At 35.5% G+C, this 13,371-nt stretch overlaps 1 protein-coding gene and 1 long non-coding RNA gene across 3 annotated transcripts in view; one reads left to right on the top strand and one right to left on the bottom strand.

The window, feature by feature from the left end:
* SEC11C (SEC11 homolog C, signal peptidase complex subunit) overlaps nucleotides 1-10,705 on the top strand; it is a 31,494-nt gene extending 20,789 nt beyond the window's left edge. The window contains exons 3-6 of the mRNA XM_077135330.1: nucleotides 243-392; nucleotides 2,463-2,582; nucleotides 9,792-9,849; nucleotides 10,502-10,705. Coding sequence (XP_076991445.1) covers nucleotides 243-392; nucleotides 2,463-2,582; nucleotides 9,792-9,849; nucleotides 10,502-10,555 — 382 coding nt within the window. The 3' untranslated portion in view covers nucleotides 10,556-10,705. The remainder of the gene's footprint in view (nucleotides 1-242; nucleotides 393-2,462; nucleotides 2,583-9,791; nucleotides 9,850-10,501) is intronic.
* LOC143662012 (uncharacterized) overlaps nucleotides 9,110-13,371 on the bottom strand; it is a 72,840-nt gene continuing 68,578 nt past the window's right edge. For both annotated transcript variants that reach the window (XR_013165090.1, XR_013165089.1), the window contains exons 4-5: nucleotides 11,551-11,674; nucleotides 9,110-9,406 (exon numbers count right to left, since the gene is read on the bottom strand). This is a non-coding gene — a long non-coding RNA (uncharacterized LOC143662012). The remainder of the gene's footprint in view (nucleotides 9,407-11,550; nucleotides 11,675-13,371) is intronic.

Here is a 13,371-nt window from a genome sequence, read left to right as displayed (position 1 = left end):
TAATACAAACTGTAGAGGGGTGAGCTAGTGCTGTTTTCTATTTAAATCATTCCCATCCTCATGTATCACCTTGAGTGGCCAGAAGGACACTACTCTGGCTCATTTTATAGCTTATATGATGTACTTAACTAATGATTCAACTATAGCCTCTGGCTGGTCTATTCTTACTGTATTTTTATGAATTGAAATGTTCATCTTTTGAATGCAGGTGGTCCTGATGTTTATTTTGTGTCTCTTTCTAGTGGCAGTATGGAGCCAGCTTTCCATCGGGGAGACCTTCTGTTCTTAACGAATTTCCTGGAAGATCCCATTAGAGCTGGTGAAATAGTTGTTTTTAAAGTTGAAGGACGAGACATTCCCATAGTTCACAGAGTAATCAAAGTTCATGAAAAGTAAAGAGGCTTTTTACTTCTTTTTAGTTTTGTTTTGTAAATTTTTGATAGACAAAATTTTTGTTATTTAGAAAGTAGAGAAATCGTGGGATTATGCTCCGCATTTTCCCGTTTACTAATTGGGTGATTTGGGGCCATCCACTAATTCAAGGTGTAAAACAGGAGTGATAATACTTTCTTCACAATAACTCAAGGTTTAATATGAGAATCAAATGAACTGATACTTTATCTATACTTATACTTTAAAAGTATAAATTGCTGCACAAATGTAAGGTGGAATGTAATAGTATTATTTGAAAGAGACTTAAAGAAAAGTCATACCCCACTGTAATTGAGGATTATTTTGATGTGCAAATTATTTTCTGAAGTGCAGTTTATCTGTGTCACTTTAGATACAGTGGCATTCTCAGCAGTATTATTAGCCCTGGGTGGAGGGGAGGGGAGATAAAAATTCCTTTTCCTAACTTATCCCATGATTTAGTCATTGCATATCCTGTATTAATCCCCACCCCACCCCCAACAGACAGGCTTAACCCTTATGTGCCACTGATAAGATTTTTCTTGAAATCAGAAATATTTACTTCTAGCTCAAATATATTAAGTTTCCGTGAAAATACTTTCATGATTTGTTGAAAATGTCATTTTATGTACTTATTCACCTATATGCAGCATAGTGCAGCATTTTTACCTACATAAGTTATGAAATTAAATTTAGGTATATGTGTTTTCAAATTAACAGAGCATTTATCACTGTGTGTGTGTGGTATGAATATGTCTGTATTTCCAGTATTAGATTCCCATTCCATTTACTGTTTCCAGGTTAGGTTCCTCTGAGAATTTGATCCTTAAAGCACTTACTTCATTTCATTCTGAACATCAGAAGGATCTTCCAGTTTGTGTTAATACGCTGATATTGTACCTAATGGACACTTGATGTCTACTTGTGAACTTGCTTTTGAGGAAACATGCATAGTCATGATGTGACTGTACTTATCCTTGATTTAAAAAGAATTACTAAAGATGAAATATTCCTCATGGCTGAAGAAATGGTTGTTACTTGAACAAACTGTGAGATACTCCAAGGATTTTTATCCCTTGATTTCCTTTATAACTATGACTACAAATCAGCTTGCTTCTATTTTATGGTTTCAAATCTTTGTGGGCTTTTGATATCTTATTATGATAGTGCATTTTTTCATTTGTCGTATTGGAAAAAATCCTCTGTAGTATTTCTAGTGTTAAGGCTGACTGAGCAACAGTTGATAATGTTTAAAATTAATCTCATGTGTCTCTAACACTGGTTTTATGCAATTCCTGTTTCGTCACAAACTTAATTTTTTATCAGTCTGCTCAGTGATAAAAGAACTAATGTATCAGCACATTCTGCCTTAGATCAGGAAAAGTTAAGTTCAAGGAGAGCTGAGAATTCCCTTTTGCTCACATCTGTGTGATCCAGGACCACACACTAGTTCATGTCTAGAGTGAAGAGGAATGTAATCCATAGTGCAACGTTGGCCCTTGAGGACTAAAGAAGAATGAGAACAACTCAAGTGCAGTAGGTCATTTTGCAAACCAGCCTCACACACCAGCTTTGACTATTCTGATTTAAGGGGAAATGAATAAAATGAACCTGGAACTAGCTGTCAGCAGCATTTCTGTGTATAATAATTTGGACTTCAAAGAACTACACAGTGGTTGAGTCACATGATTCTGTTCATTGATGAATGCTATTAAGGCTTTTGTCTTCAGTTTGAAAAGTAAGTTAGGTACTGGCTTCTTTTTCATTCCAAGACAGCATGAGGTAAGAAGTACTTCTTTATCATGTGCTGTGCAGGAAGCAGAATCACTGCCTTACTGATGCTCTTTAGTATTTTAGAAATTTAAGCGTACAAAATTGATGTTAGATTTGTGCTTCAGTTGAATGGTTATCACTAAACCATCACCTTAGACCAAAGGAGTAACAAATTATCTTTGACTGTTCATGGATGGTTAATGTTATGGGTAAATGAGTATTTTTTAATGATGCTGTATTGAAAATAATTTTTGAGAGTACATTATTTTGCTTTTCAGAGATAACGGAGACATCAAATTTCTAACTAAAGGAGATAATAATGAAGTTGATGATAGAGGCTTATACAAAGAAGGCCAGAACTGGCTTGAAAAGAAGGACGTGGTGGGAAGAGCAAGAGGGTGAGGATTAACTTTTAAGTTATATAGAAGGTTCCCAAACAAGAAAAATATTTAGAAATAAACTAAATTTATGGAATAAATTTATATGATAATAGATTCATTTGTTACAAATATTGATGTCAGGAGAGTTCTAAGTTGCTTTATTTAGTCTACATGGTGCCAACTAAAACTAAGAACTTCCCGAGTAACTGAAAATCTAAAATTGACTCTAAATATTTTATCTATATCTTGGGTTTAATTCTATAGTAGAAATAAATCATCACCCAGACATTATTTGTGGATTTTAAGTAATGATTAGAAATTCTTCCAGAGATAATTACTGTTAACATTACATGTTCTAGGTACTCTCTTGTGCCTACATAGATATGTGTTTGTATGTATGTAAAATATATAATTTTATATGGATACATTTGATTTTTTTCACCCAACAGGAACTAGGAAACAGATTTCTGTGTAAAATCTGTACCTCTATCTTTGTAAATGCCTCACGCAGTTCCATTGAACATGGTAACCTTTTAAACCAGTCCCCTTTTGGTGGACATTTGGATTTTTTTTTTTCATGTTTTTCACTGTTGAAAACAGGAATGTGATAAATCTGTTAATATTCATCTTTGTATAATTGTCCCACCAGTAGGTTCTGTTTCTAATGTCTCTTGTATTAAAATGCCAAAGGAGATTCTACTCCTCTCTTGGTGAGCCCTTCTATGTTTTACCCTTGTTTAAAATGTCTTCCTTTTGTCTTACCTAAATCCTGCCACCTATGGAAGGCCGTGAACATTGATTACCATTTTCTACAATTGTTTTTTTAAACAGTTTTATTGAGATAAATTAATATACATACAATCTGTCTAAACTGTGCAATCAGTATCTTCTGTATATTTAAAGTTATGCACTCATCACCGCAATCAATTCTAAAACATTTCACCCTGAAGAGGGTTTGCTATGTTATACCATCCCATATTTCATCCTTTCACTTTAAGGTTTGTGCGTGTCACTAGACACGCACAAACCTTAACTTTGCCTTTCAACCACAATCGCACCATAGTTCATCGCTGTTACTGACGTGTACTTTAATGTGCTCCCCTCATACCCATCCATTTCCAACTACCTTCTTACATATACACAAATTAAGCGTCAACTCCCCATTCTATTTTCTGTGACCAGTGTTCTAGATATTAACAGCATGAGTTTGCTAGTTATATTTAGTTCATATTAGTGAGAACATATGTTTGTCCTTTTGTGTCTAGCTTATTTTATTCAACATAATGTCCTCAAGGTCCATCCATGTAGTCACGTGTAATGACTTCATTTCTTCTTACAACTGTATAATATGTATATAACATTTTGTTATATTCATTCTTAGGTTGATGGATACCTGCATTGTTTACATCTTTGAGCAGTTGGAATTAATAGTGCTGTGAATATCATGTGCAAAATCTGTTTGCGTCCCTGCTTTCAGTTCTCAAGTCTATATTAGTAGTAGGACTGTTGGATTTTATGGTAGATCTAGCTTCCTGAGGAATTGCCAAAATGTCTTCCACAGCTTCACCATTCTGTATTCCCAAAAGCTGTGAATAACTGTTCCTGTTTCTCCACATCTTCTCCAACACTTGCAGTTTTGTTTTTATAATAGTGGCCATTCTAGTAGGTGTGAAATGATATCTTGTAGTTTTAATTTGCATTGCCCTAATAGCTAGTGATGTTGAATATCTTTACATATGATCTTTAGTAGTTTGTACATCTTCTTGGAGAATATGTCTGTGTCTTTTGCGTTTTTTAAATTGGGTTGCTTGTCTCTTTGAGTTGTAGGATCTCTGTACCTATGTAGGATAAAAATATCTGATACGTGGTTTTCAAATATTTCCTCCCATGAAGTAGGCTGTCTTTTCAACTTCTTGGCAAAGTCCCTTGAAGCAAAAATGTGTCCAGTTTTGAGGAAGTCCCATTTATCTATTTTTTTCTTTCATTCCTTGTCGTTAGGAGGTAAGGTTTATTAGCTCTTAAATCTTAAGCACAAGCAACGAAAGAAAAAATAGATAAGAAACCTTATATCCTATCATGAGATGGTGAAGATACTTCCCTGTGTTTTCTTCTAGTAGTTTTATGGTTCTGGCTTTTATATTTAGGTCTTTAATCCATTTTGTGTTAATACTTGTATAAGCTGTGATAAGGGTCCTCTTTTACTATTTTTCATAAAGCTATCAGTTCTCCCCACACCATTTCTTTTTTGAAGAGACTCCTCTCTCCCAGTTGGGTGGATTTGGGAGCCTTGTCAAAAATTTATTGACCACAGGAACCCTCAATTTGGTTCCATTGGTCTTATGTCTATCTTCATGCCAATACATTGCTATTTTTATTACTGTAGCTTTGTATATGCTTTAAAGTCAGGACCCGAGTAGTCCAACTTCGCTTTTCTTTTTTGCAATGTTTTTGACTATGTAGGGCATAGTTGCCCTTCTAGATAAATGTGATAATTGGCTTTTCTACTTCTGCAAAGTAGGCTTTTAGAATTTTTATTGGTATTGCATTTAATCTTTAAATCAATTTTGGAAGAACTGACATCTTAACAATATTTAGTCTTCCATGCTATGCACATGGAATGTGTTTTCAATTATTTAAGTTTTCTTCGATTTTTTTTAGCAGTGCTTTGTAATTCTCTGAATATGGGTCTGTTCCATTGTTGGAGTCTCTGTTCCTTTATTCTTTTAAGTTGCTATTGTAAATGGAATATTTAAATTTCCTCCTCAGATTGCTTAGTATATGGAAACACTACTGATTTTTGCATGTTAAATTTGTACCCTGCCCTTTGCTGAACTCCTTTATTAGGCCTAGTAGCTTTGTTTTAGATTTTAGAGATTCATATTATCTAAAAATGATGAAGTTTTACTTCTTCTTTTCCAGTATGGATGTCTTTTTTTTTTTTTCTTGTCTGATTTCTAGAGTTAGAACTTCTACAATGCTGAATAACAGTGGTGCTCATGGGCATCCTTGTCTTATCCCCATCTCAGCAGGAAAGCTTTTAGTCTTTCACCATTGAATATAATGTTAGTTGTGGGAATTTCCTTTTATTACTATCTTTGAAGTATTTTTATGAAGAAAAGTAGCTGGATTTTGTCAAATGACTTCTGCATCAATTGAAATAAATGATCAGGTAGTTTTACCCCTTCTGTTTGTATTTAATGTGATGTATTACATTAATTGATTTTCTTGTCTTTACCCATCCCTACATAGCTGGAATAAAACCCGCTTGATCATGGGTATATAATTCCAATATATACTGTTCAATTAGATCTTCAAGTATTTTGTTGAGGATTTTTGTTACTTTTTAGAGAGATCTGTCTATAATTTTCTTTTCTTTATCTCATTTTTGTATTAGGGTGATGTTGGCATCATAGAATGGGTTAGGTAGTGTTCTCTCCTTTTCAATTTTCTGGAAGATGTTTGGGCAGGATTGCTATTCATTCTTCTTAGAATGATTGGTAAAATTCACCTATGAAACCATCTGGTCCTGGGCTTTTCTTGGGAGTTTTTTGTTTTTTAAATTTATTTTTATAAAACATCATACAGACATTCCATACATGGTGTACAATCAGTGGCTCAGAATATCATCATATAGTTGTGTATTCATAAGTTTTTTGAACATTTGTATCACTCCAGAAAAAAAATAAAGAAAAAACTCATAGATAACATACCCTTTACCCTGCTTCTGAGATTTTTTGATGACTGATTTCAATCTCTCATTTGTGATTTGGTTTGTTGAGCTCTTTATTTTTTTAGTGTCAGTATAGGTTGTCCATGTGTTTCTGGGAAATTCTCCATTTGATCAAGTTGTCCAATTTGTTGACATATATTTGATCATATTATCCTCATGATCTTTTTTCTATCTTAGGTCCTTGATAATGACCACCCCCCACCCCAGTTTCTAATTTTATTTATATGTATCCTCTCTCATTTTATTTTCGTCAGTCTAAGTAAGGGTTTGTCAGTTTTACTGATCTTTTAAATGAACCAACTTTTGGGTTTATTAGTTCTATTTTTTTTCCTTAATTTCATTTATATCTGCTTTAATCTTTGTTATTGTTTCTCTAATTTCTCTAGGTATTCATTGGATCTTTGATATTTAATTAGGTGTTCAGGAACATACATTTTCCTCTCAGCACTTCCTTCACTGCATTCCATGTTTCTTCATTGTTATCTTATTTTTCATTCATCTCAAGCTATTTACTCATTTCTCTTGCAATTTCTTCTTTGACCCACTGATTGAGAGCATGTTGTTTAACTTCTATATTTGTGAGTTTTCCTATTCTCTGGCTGTAACTGATTTCCAGCTTCATTCCATTATGATCAGAAAAAGTGCTATGTATAGTTTCAGCCTTTTTCAATGTATTGAGACCTGTTTTGTGACTCAACACGTGGTTTATCCTGGAGACTGTTCCATGAGCACTTCAGAGGAATATATAGTCTGCTCTTTTGTAGTGCAATGTTTGGTACAGGTCAGTTAGGGCTAGTTCATTTATCATATTATTCAAGCTGTTTCCTTATTGATTCTCTGTCTAGATGTTTTGTCTATTGGAGAGAGTGGTATATTGAAATCTGCTGTTATTGTAAAGATGTCTATTATTCCCTTCAGTCTTGCCAGTGTTTGCCTCATATACTTTGGCCCCCTTGTTTGGTACATAGATATTGATGATTGTTACTTCTTGGTGAGTTGCCCCTTTTATTAATATATTGTGTCCTTCTTGTCACTTAAAACATTTTTGCATTTAAGGTTTACTTTGTCTGATGTTAGTATACCTAACCTAGTTTTTTGTTTTGTTTTTTCCTGTTGTGTGGGATATCTTTTTCCCCAGTCTTTCACTTTCAGCCTGTTTGTATCTTTGGGTCTGCGGTGAGTCTTTTATAAAAGGATCATATTTTTTATATCCTCCGCCAATATGTGTCTTTTGATTGGAGAGTTTAATCTGTTAACATTTGTTCAGTTCCCTTTTCTGTTATTTCATTTCCCCTTACTGTTAGATTTTATTTCTACACTTTCCTCCAAGCTTGGCTCTTCTGTTTTTCTCTTTCCATCTAGCAGGACTCCATTTAGTAGCTCGCATAGGGCCAGTCTCTTGTTAAACAGAAGTTGAGAGAGTTTGTCTGTGAATATTTTAAACTCGCCCTCATTTTTGAAGGACAGCTTTGCTGTATAAAGAATTCCTGGCTGGCAATTTTTCTCATTCAGTATCTTAAGTATATCATACCACTGCCTTCTTGCCTCTATGCTTTCTGATTAGAAATCAGTATTTAGCCTTACTCCCTTATTATGTGGTGAAATACTTTTCTCTTGTTCAGAGAATTCTCTCCCCTTCTCTTCGGCATTTGACAGTCCTATTAGTGTATGTTCAGAGTGAGTCTGTACAGATTTATTTGATCTGGAATTGTTGTACTTCTTGTACCTGGATATCAGTGCCTTTTATAAGAGTTGGGACATTCTTGGCAATTATTTCATCAGATATTCTTTCAGTCCCTTCTTTTCTCTTTCTGGGGACACCCATGATGCGAATGTTCATGTGCGTTGTGTTCTGAGAAATCCTGCTCAAGTTTTCCCATTCTTTTATCTAGCTGTTCTCTTGTCTGTCCAAATTTAGACTGTCTTTAGCTTGCTGAGCCTTCTTGCCTCTTCAAATCTGCTGGGTGTGCCTCGAGTGTATTTTTAATTCCAGCTACTGTGTCTTTCATTCCTGTAAGATCTGGTGTTTTTCTTTGCATACTTTCAAATTCTTTTTTTATGTTCATCCAGTAGTCATCTTGATATCTTTTATCTCTTTAGCCAGCTCACTGAATTTGTTTAGGAGATTGGATTAGTTCTGAATTTTGTATCTCCTCCAATTTTTTTATGCTCCGTTGACTGGGCCATATCTTCCTGTTTCTTAATATGGTTTATTATATTAGCTGCTGTCTAGGCATCAGATTATTTTTGTGAGTTTACTCTGAAGATTGGATTCTATTTTCAAAGCTGTGGCTGTTGACTGGATTTGGGTTAATTCTCTGCGATACGTGGTTCATCAGACTTACCCAATCAGGGCTGGGCTAGGGACTTATAAAGAGGATGTGTGTACCTGCTGCAAAGGGCCCAAGAGAGAAGGTCAGGTAAAAATGCCTAAAAACTAATTTTGCTCACCAAAGTACACTTTCCTGGCTTGTCCTGCACTATCGTCCTCTTCAACAAAACATTCCCTCAGAAGGCAAGCTATTTCTTTACTGCTACAACAAAACGGGTGGGTTGGGTTGAAATCACTGGTCCCAGCAGTGCAAATTCTCCAACCAGAAGCTGGCACAGTATTAGACCATGATCCAACCTATTCTTTGAAGAGTGGACCTTTACTGCCTACCCCCCAGAGACTGGAGAACTGGATAATATCTGCCCTGAGATGATGGGAGCCAGGAGCTGGGGCTCAGGGAAGTTACTCACGATCTCGCTCTACCTCCAATCTACAGAGCCAATGCTGTGGTTTTTTATATGAGAGAAATGAGCCCTGCCTCTCCTTAATCTGCCATCTTGGATCCATTCTCCACTACCATCTTTTAATCATTTATTTCTTTATTGCATTTTGGCTTGAAAATATGTGGGAGAGAAGCTACTGATTTAAATAAGACTGGAGGGTCCTGGAAGTGTGTTACCTTGTTTCCTATTAGTAAAGACAGTTGAGGTGTGGGTAAAATTTTGTATTGATATTAATATTTTCAACATAATCATTGGCTTCTCTGAAGCTTCTCTCTCTGGAATCAAAATCATGCTGCATTCATAGCCCAGTAGACTTGCTTGCTATGTCTGAAAAGCACTGTGAAATGACAAGAATGATTTTTTTTAAATCATCTTTAAAAGTTAACTGCCATTTTTATATAAGCTATCTAAAAAAAAAAAAAACCAGAAGTAAATTTGTAAATGACTCAGCTAATTATGTTAATTGTGTTATAGTGAATTCAGGAAGCCAGGACAAATAGTGTTGCTAGCTCAAATTGGGTGTCTGCTTAAAAATTTGTCCTGGCTTTTAAGCTCTGATTCATTTTACCAGTAAAGCCTGCTAAGACTGGGGTGAACACTGTCCTAACAGCCCCAATCTGTGGTCTTCAAAGGACTATTTTCTAAGGCTGATTTATAATGTTTTCAAGTGCTATCATATTACCAACAATTTTATATTTTTTGCTTTTCATCTCACAATTTAGGTTTTTACCATACGTTGGTATGGTAACCATAATAATGAATGACTATCCAAAATTCAAGGTAAGAATTTATGTGTATGTATTTCCTTTCAAGTAATACAGCTTTTAGAAGAGGTCTTCTTAAAATGTTTTGGTAATTTTTCTGCCAAGTTTTTACAGTTAGCCATAAATCAATCATTTAAGTTACCGACATTTAATTATTTAAAATAGCTACTTTCAGCAATCTTTTTTTTTTTTGCATGAGCAGGCACTGGGAACCCCGGTCTCCAGCATGGCAAGCAAGAACTCTGCCTGCTGAGCTACCGTGGCCCACCCTCATTGTTTGTATTTATACCATGTGCTAAAATATTTTTTATGGTGGAAATTTTCAAATAGGGTAGTACAAATAAACCCAGTAATGCTTATCTTCCAACTTTAGTAGAAATGGTATCTATATACTTTTTTAAATCACTTGAAAAAATAGGAAACCTTCACAGGAATAAGCAGTGGTTTAGCTGTAATTATGGGGTGTTTGATCTTAGTCCATCAGCATATTTTTAGGTTTTTACCATAATGTGACATTGAACAGCTAATTTGGAGGACAAGGTTTGGGGAAGAGGACATCTTTTTATTTTGTCCTCAGTCAAGTATTGCACAGACTTCGCCCATATACATTTATAAACCAAATTTATTTCTAGACCTCAGAGTAATTTTCTATTGTGTTTTCTTTACAGTATGCTCTTTTGGCTGTAATGGGTGCATATGTGTTACTAAAACGTGAATCCTAAAATGAGAAGCAGTTCCTGGGACCAGATTGAAATGACTTCTGTTGAAAGAGAGAAAAATTAATATATTTGAAATGTTCCACTTTCCATATAAAAGGAAAGAGTGTGGAAAAGTTTGTCTTGCCCAAATAAATGATTCATCAGTAAAAAGTGTTTTCTTTTGTGGACTCTAATTTGAATCTGTTCACTCTATTAGTCACTCTAAACAGAGAATGAGGGTCTGCCGCCACTTCAGGAAGCAGGTAGGCATTTGTGGTGGGGACAATGAATACTTCTCATAGTATAGTTGTAACAATGTCTGAGTTTCAAAAATAAAATTCTGAGCTTAAGGCATTTCTGGGGATTAAAGAAGATGTTTTCTTATTTACTAATGTCTAATCTGATGCAATAAGCCTAAAACCTTTTTATAGGGAAAGGATCTAATCTGCTTTCCTGTTGTGGTATATCTTTAGATCATTTGTTAAATTATTTGAAAAATGTTTAATAAGTTATTATAAAGGCAATACATACACCTTTGAAAAGTTGTAAAAACAACAGAAGAGTAAAAGGAACATGTCCCTTTCCTCAGTTTCTCCTTTCATTTACCAGGGACCTCCAATGTTCAATTGGCTCTCTGTACCTTACATACATAGCATATGAAATAATCGTTCAAAATATTTTTCAAGTACTGACATTCCAGCCACTGTCCTAGGTGCTAGATGTACAAAGTCCCAGACTTGATGGAGCTCACACTATAATTGGAGGACTAGAGTATGGTTTCTGGTAGTGATAATTGCTATGAATAAAAACAAGCAAGGACAGCAGTTAAAGGGTAACAGGATACTGCTTTTGTATGGATGTCAGGGAAGGCCTCACAGAGGAGGTGACCATTAAGTAGAGGTGAAAGAATTGAGACACATGTAAATCGAAGGGAAGAATATTCTAGGCCCTGGGAAGGACATATTCTTGGCAGGTTAGAGCAGATCTTCTCAAGCTTTAAGATTCGTAGGGATCCCAACCTGTGTATTAAAATGCAGATCCTGATTCCGGAGGTGTGGGGTGGGCTATTTCAAGCAAGCCACCAGGGGAAGCTGGCATTGTTGGTGTCCGGACCATACTTTGTTTTCTTTGCTTAGCAAAGTGCTAGAGCGATAGAAAGGAGGCCAGTTACTAATGTTTTAAAATACACTCTTCAGTTTTACAAAAATGTTCTCTTCTCACAGAACAGTACAATTATGACATCTTTTCAGACAGAACATACAAATGCACCTAATTCTTTTAGATTTGTTCAATTCTGATCTAATAATTTAGAGTCCCTAAGAGTCCTTAACCACTTCTGTGACCTGAATTAACTTCCCTCAGTCTCAACTGGAGGATGAGCATGGCACTTCCCTCATTTGGTTGTTGTAATAAATAGATCACATACTTGTAGCAGAGTGCTTGACATGTATGCAGTAGGCACTCAACAAACGTAACCCACTGTTATGTATGTTTCCTTTTCAGTGTAAACCCTATGCCACTTTACACATCTGTATGGTTACTTACCTGGAGTGAGTTGTGATTTGGTAAAGACCAGCAGGAGTGATCCCTGGGAGGCACCTTCCTCCCTTAAGCTTTATCTCTAATAAAATAGGCTATTTCAACAATAAGTGACCTCATCCTGTTGAAATCAGCAAAGTAAAAGGAAAAAAATTCAAAGAATACTTTCTAAAAACACTATTATTCCTGTGCCCTTTAATAAACCATTTTCTTAAGAAAAATGGGTTTTTCTTCCCTTAACTAAAAATGGAATTTTAAAATGTTGGGTCAAAACTTAATTATCTTATTATTTTGTTGTCTTCCTGGGGTTCTTTAGCTTTCTGGTAATTCTTTGAACATGTTTGACATTTGGAAATAAACTTTACAAAGACATCTGAGAGCCCTAACATGGCCCAGCCAGTCTCATTTAATTGTGGCTAGTTAGAAAGCATGACCCTCTTTTGGCCTCTTGGATGCTATTGGTACTTTTAAAATGGAGAGGATATGAGTTAATACTGGATTTAAATTCTTTTAGCTGGGGGGTTTCAATTGCAGTCTCAATGTCTGGAACAGATCAAGAACCAGGAGTATGTCTGGATAAACAAAATCAGCATTACAACATCCAAATTGCTTGTGATTCAGGGAGATCCCCTTACTGGGAGCTTTTTTAAACTGAGTGAAACATTTTTCACCTGGTTAGGTGACTGCTTTTCCCCTTCATGACAGCACAGAAGCATAAAAATAGAAAGCATACAGTGAATACTGGCCAAACTATACCAAAAACAAAAAGGCAAATTAAAAAATATATGATGAGCCCATGTTTCATTCCACAGAGGCATGGTTGCATTATACAAGAGGACACGAGTTAAATGACGTTTGCTATGCTGTATTTAAGATCAATTTAGGTTTCTGTCAAGACTTGTTTCTACTATGGGAGTAAGTTTCAGTGTTTTAAAGAGGTCAGTGGTAGAATCTGATTTCCTAACCCATGAGCTTTAGACCTCCACTTCTTCCCCTTTGTCTTTAAAGGATGAATGTGTTAATCTTATGCAAATGATCAACAAACACAGTCTCAAGCTTGCACATCAATCCCACACATGCTCCACCAACCAGATGGCCAACTTTAAACTAGAAATTCCGAACTTACAACTGTCGCCCACTTCCCAATCAAAGCTGAGCAAATGAAGTATTGTGAAGCAGAGGAAGTCTTACCTTCCTAAGCAAGGTATGAGAGCTTTTCAATTAGCAAGGAAGGCCTGGGCATCTACATTTTACAAACATCCCATGGTGAATGACATGCAGCCAAGGTTAAGTGACCACTG

This window comes from Tamandua tetradactyla, chromosome 18 (genome assembly GCF_023851605.1).
Source record: "Tamandua tetradactyla isolate mTamTet1 chromosome 18, mTamTet1.pri, whole genome shotgun sequence".
NCBI classification, from domain to species: domain Eukaryota; kingdom Metazoa; phylum Chordata; class Mammalia; order Pilosa; family Myrmecophagidae; genus Tamandua; species Tamandua tetradactyla.
Note: the sequence above shows the minus strand (reverse complement) of the source record. Positions and strands in the feature narration are given on the sequence as shown.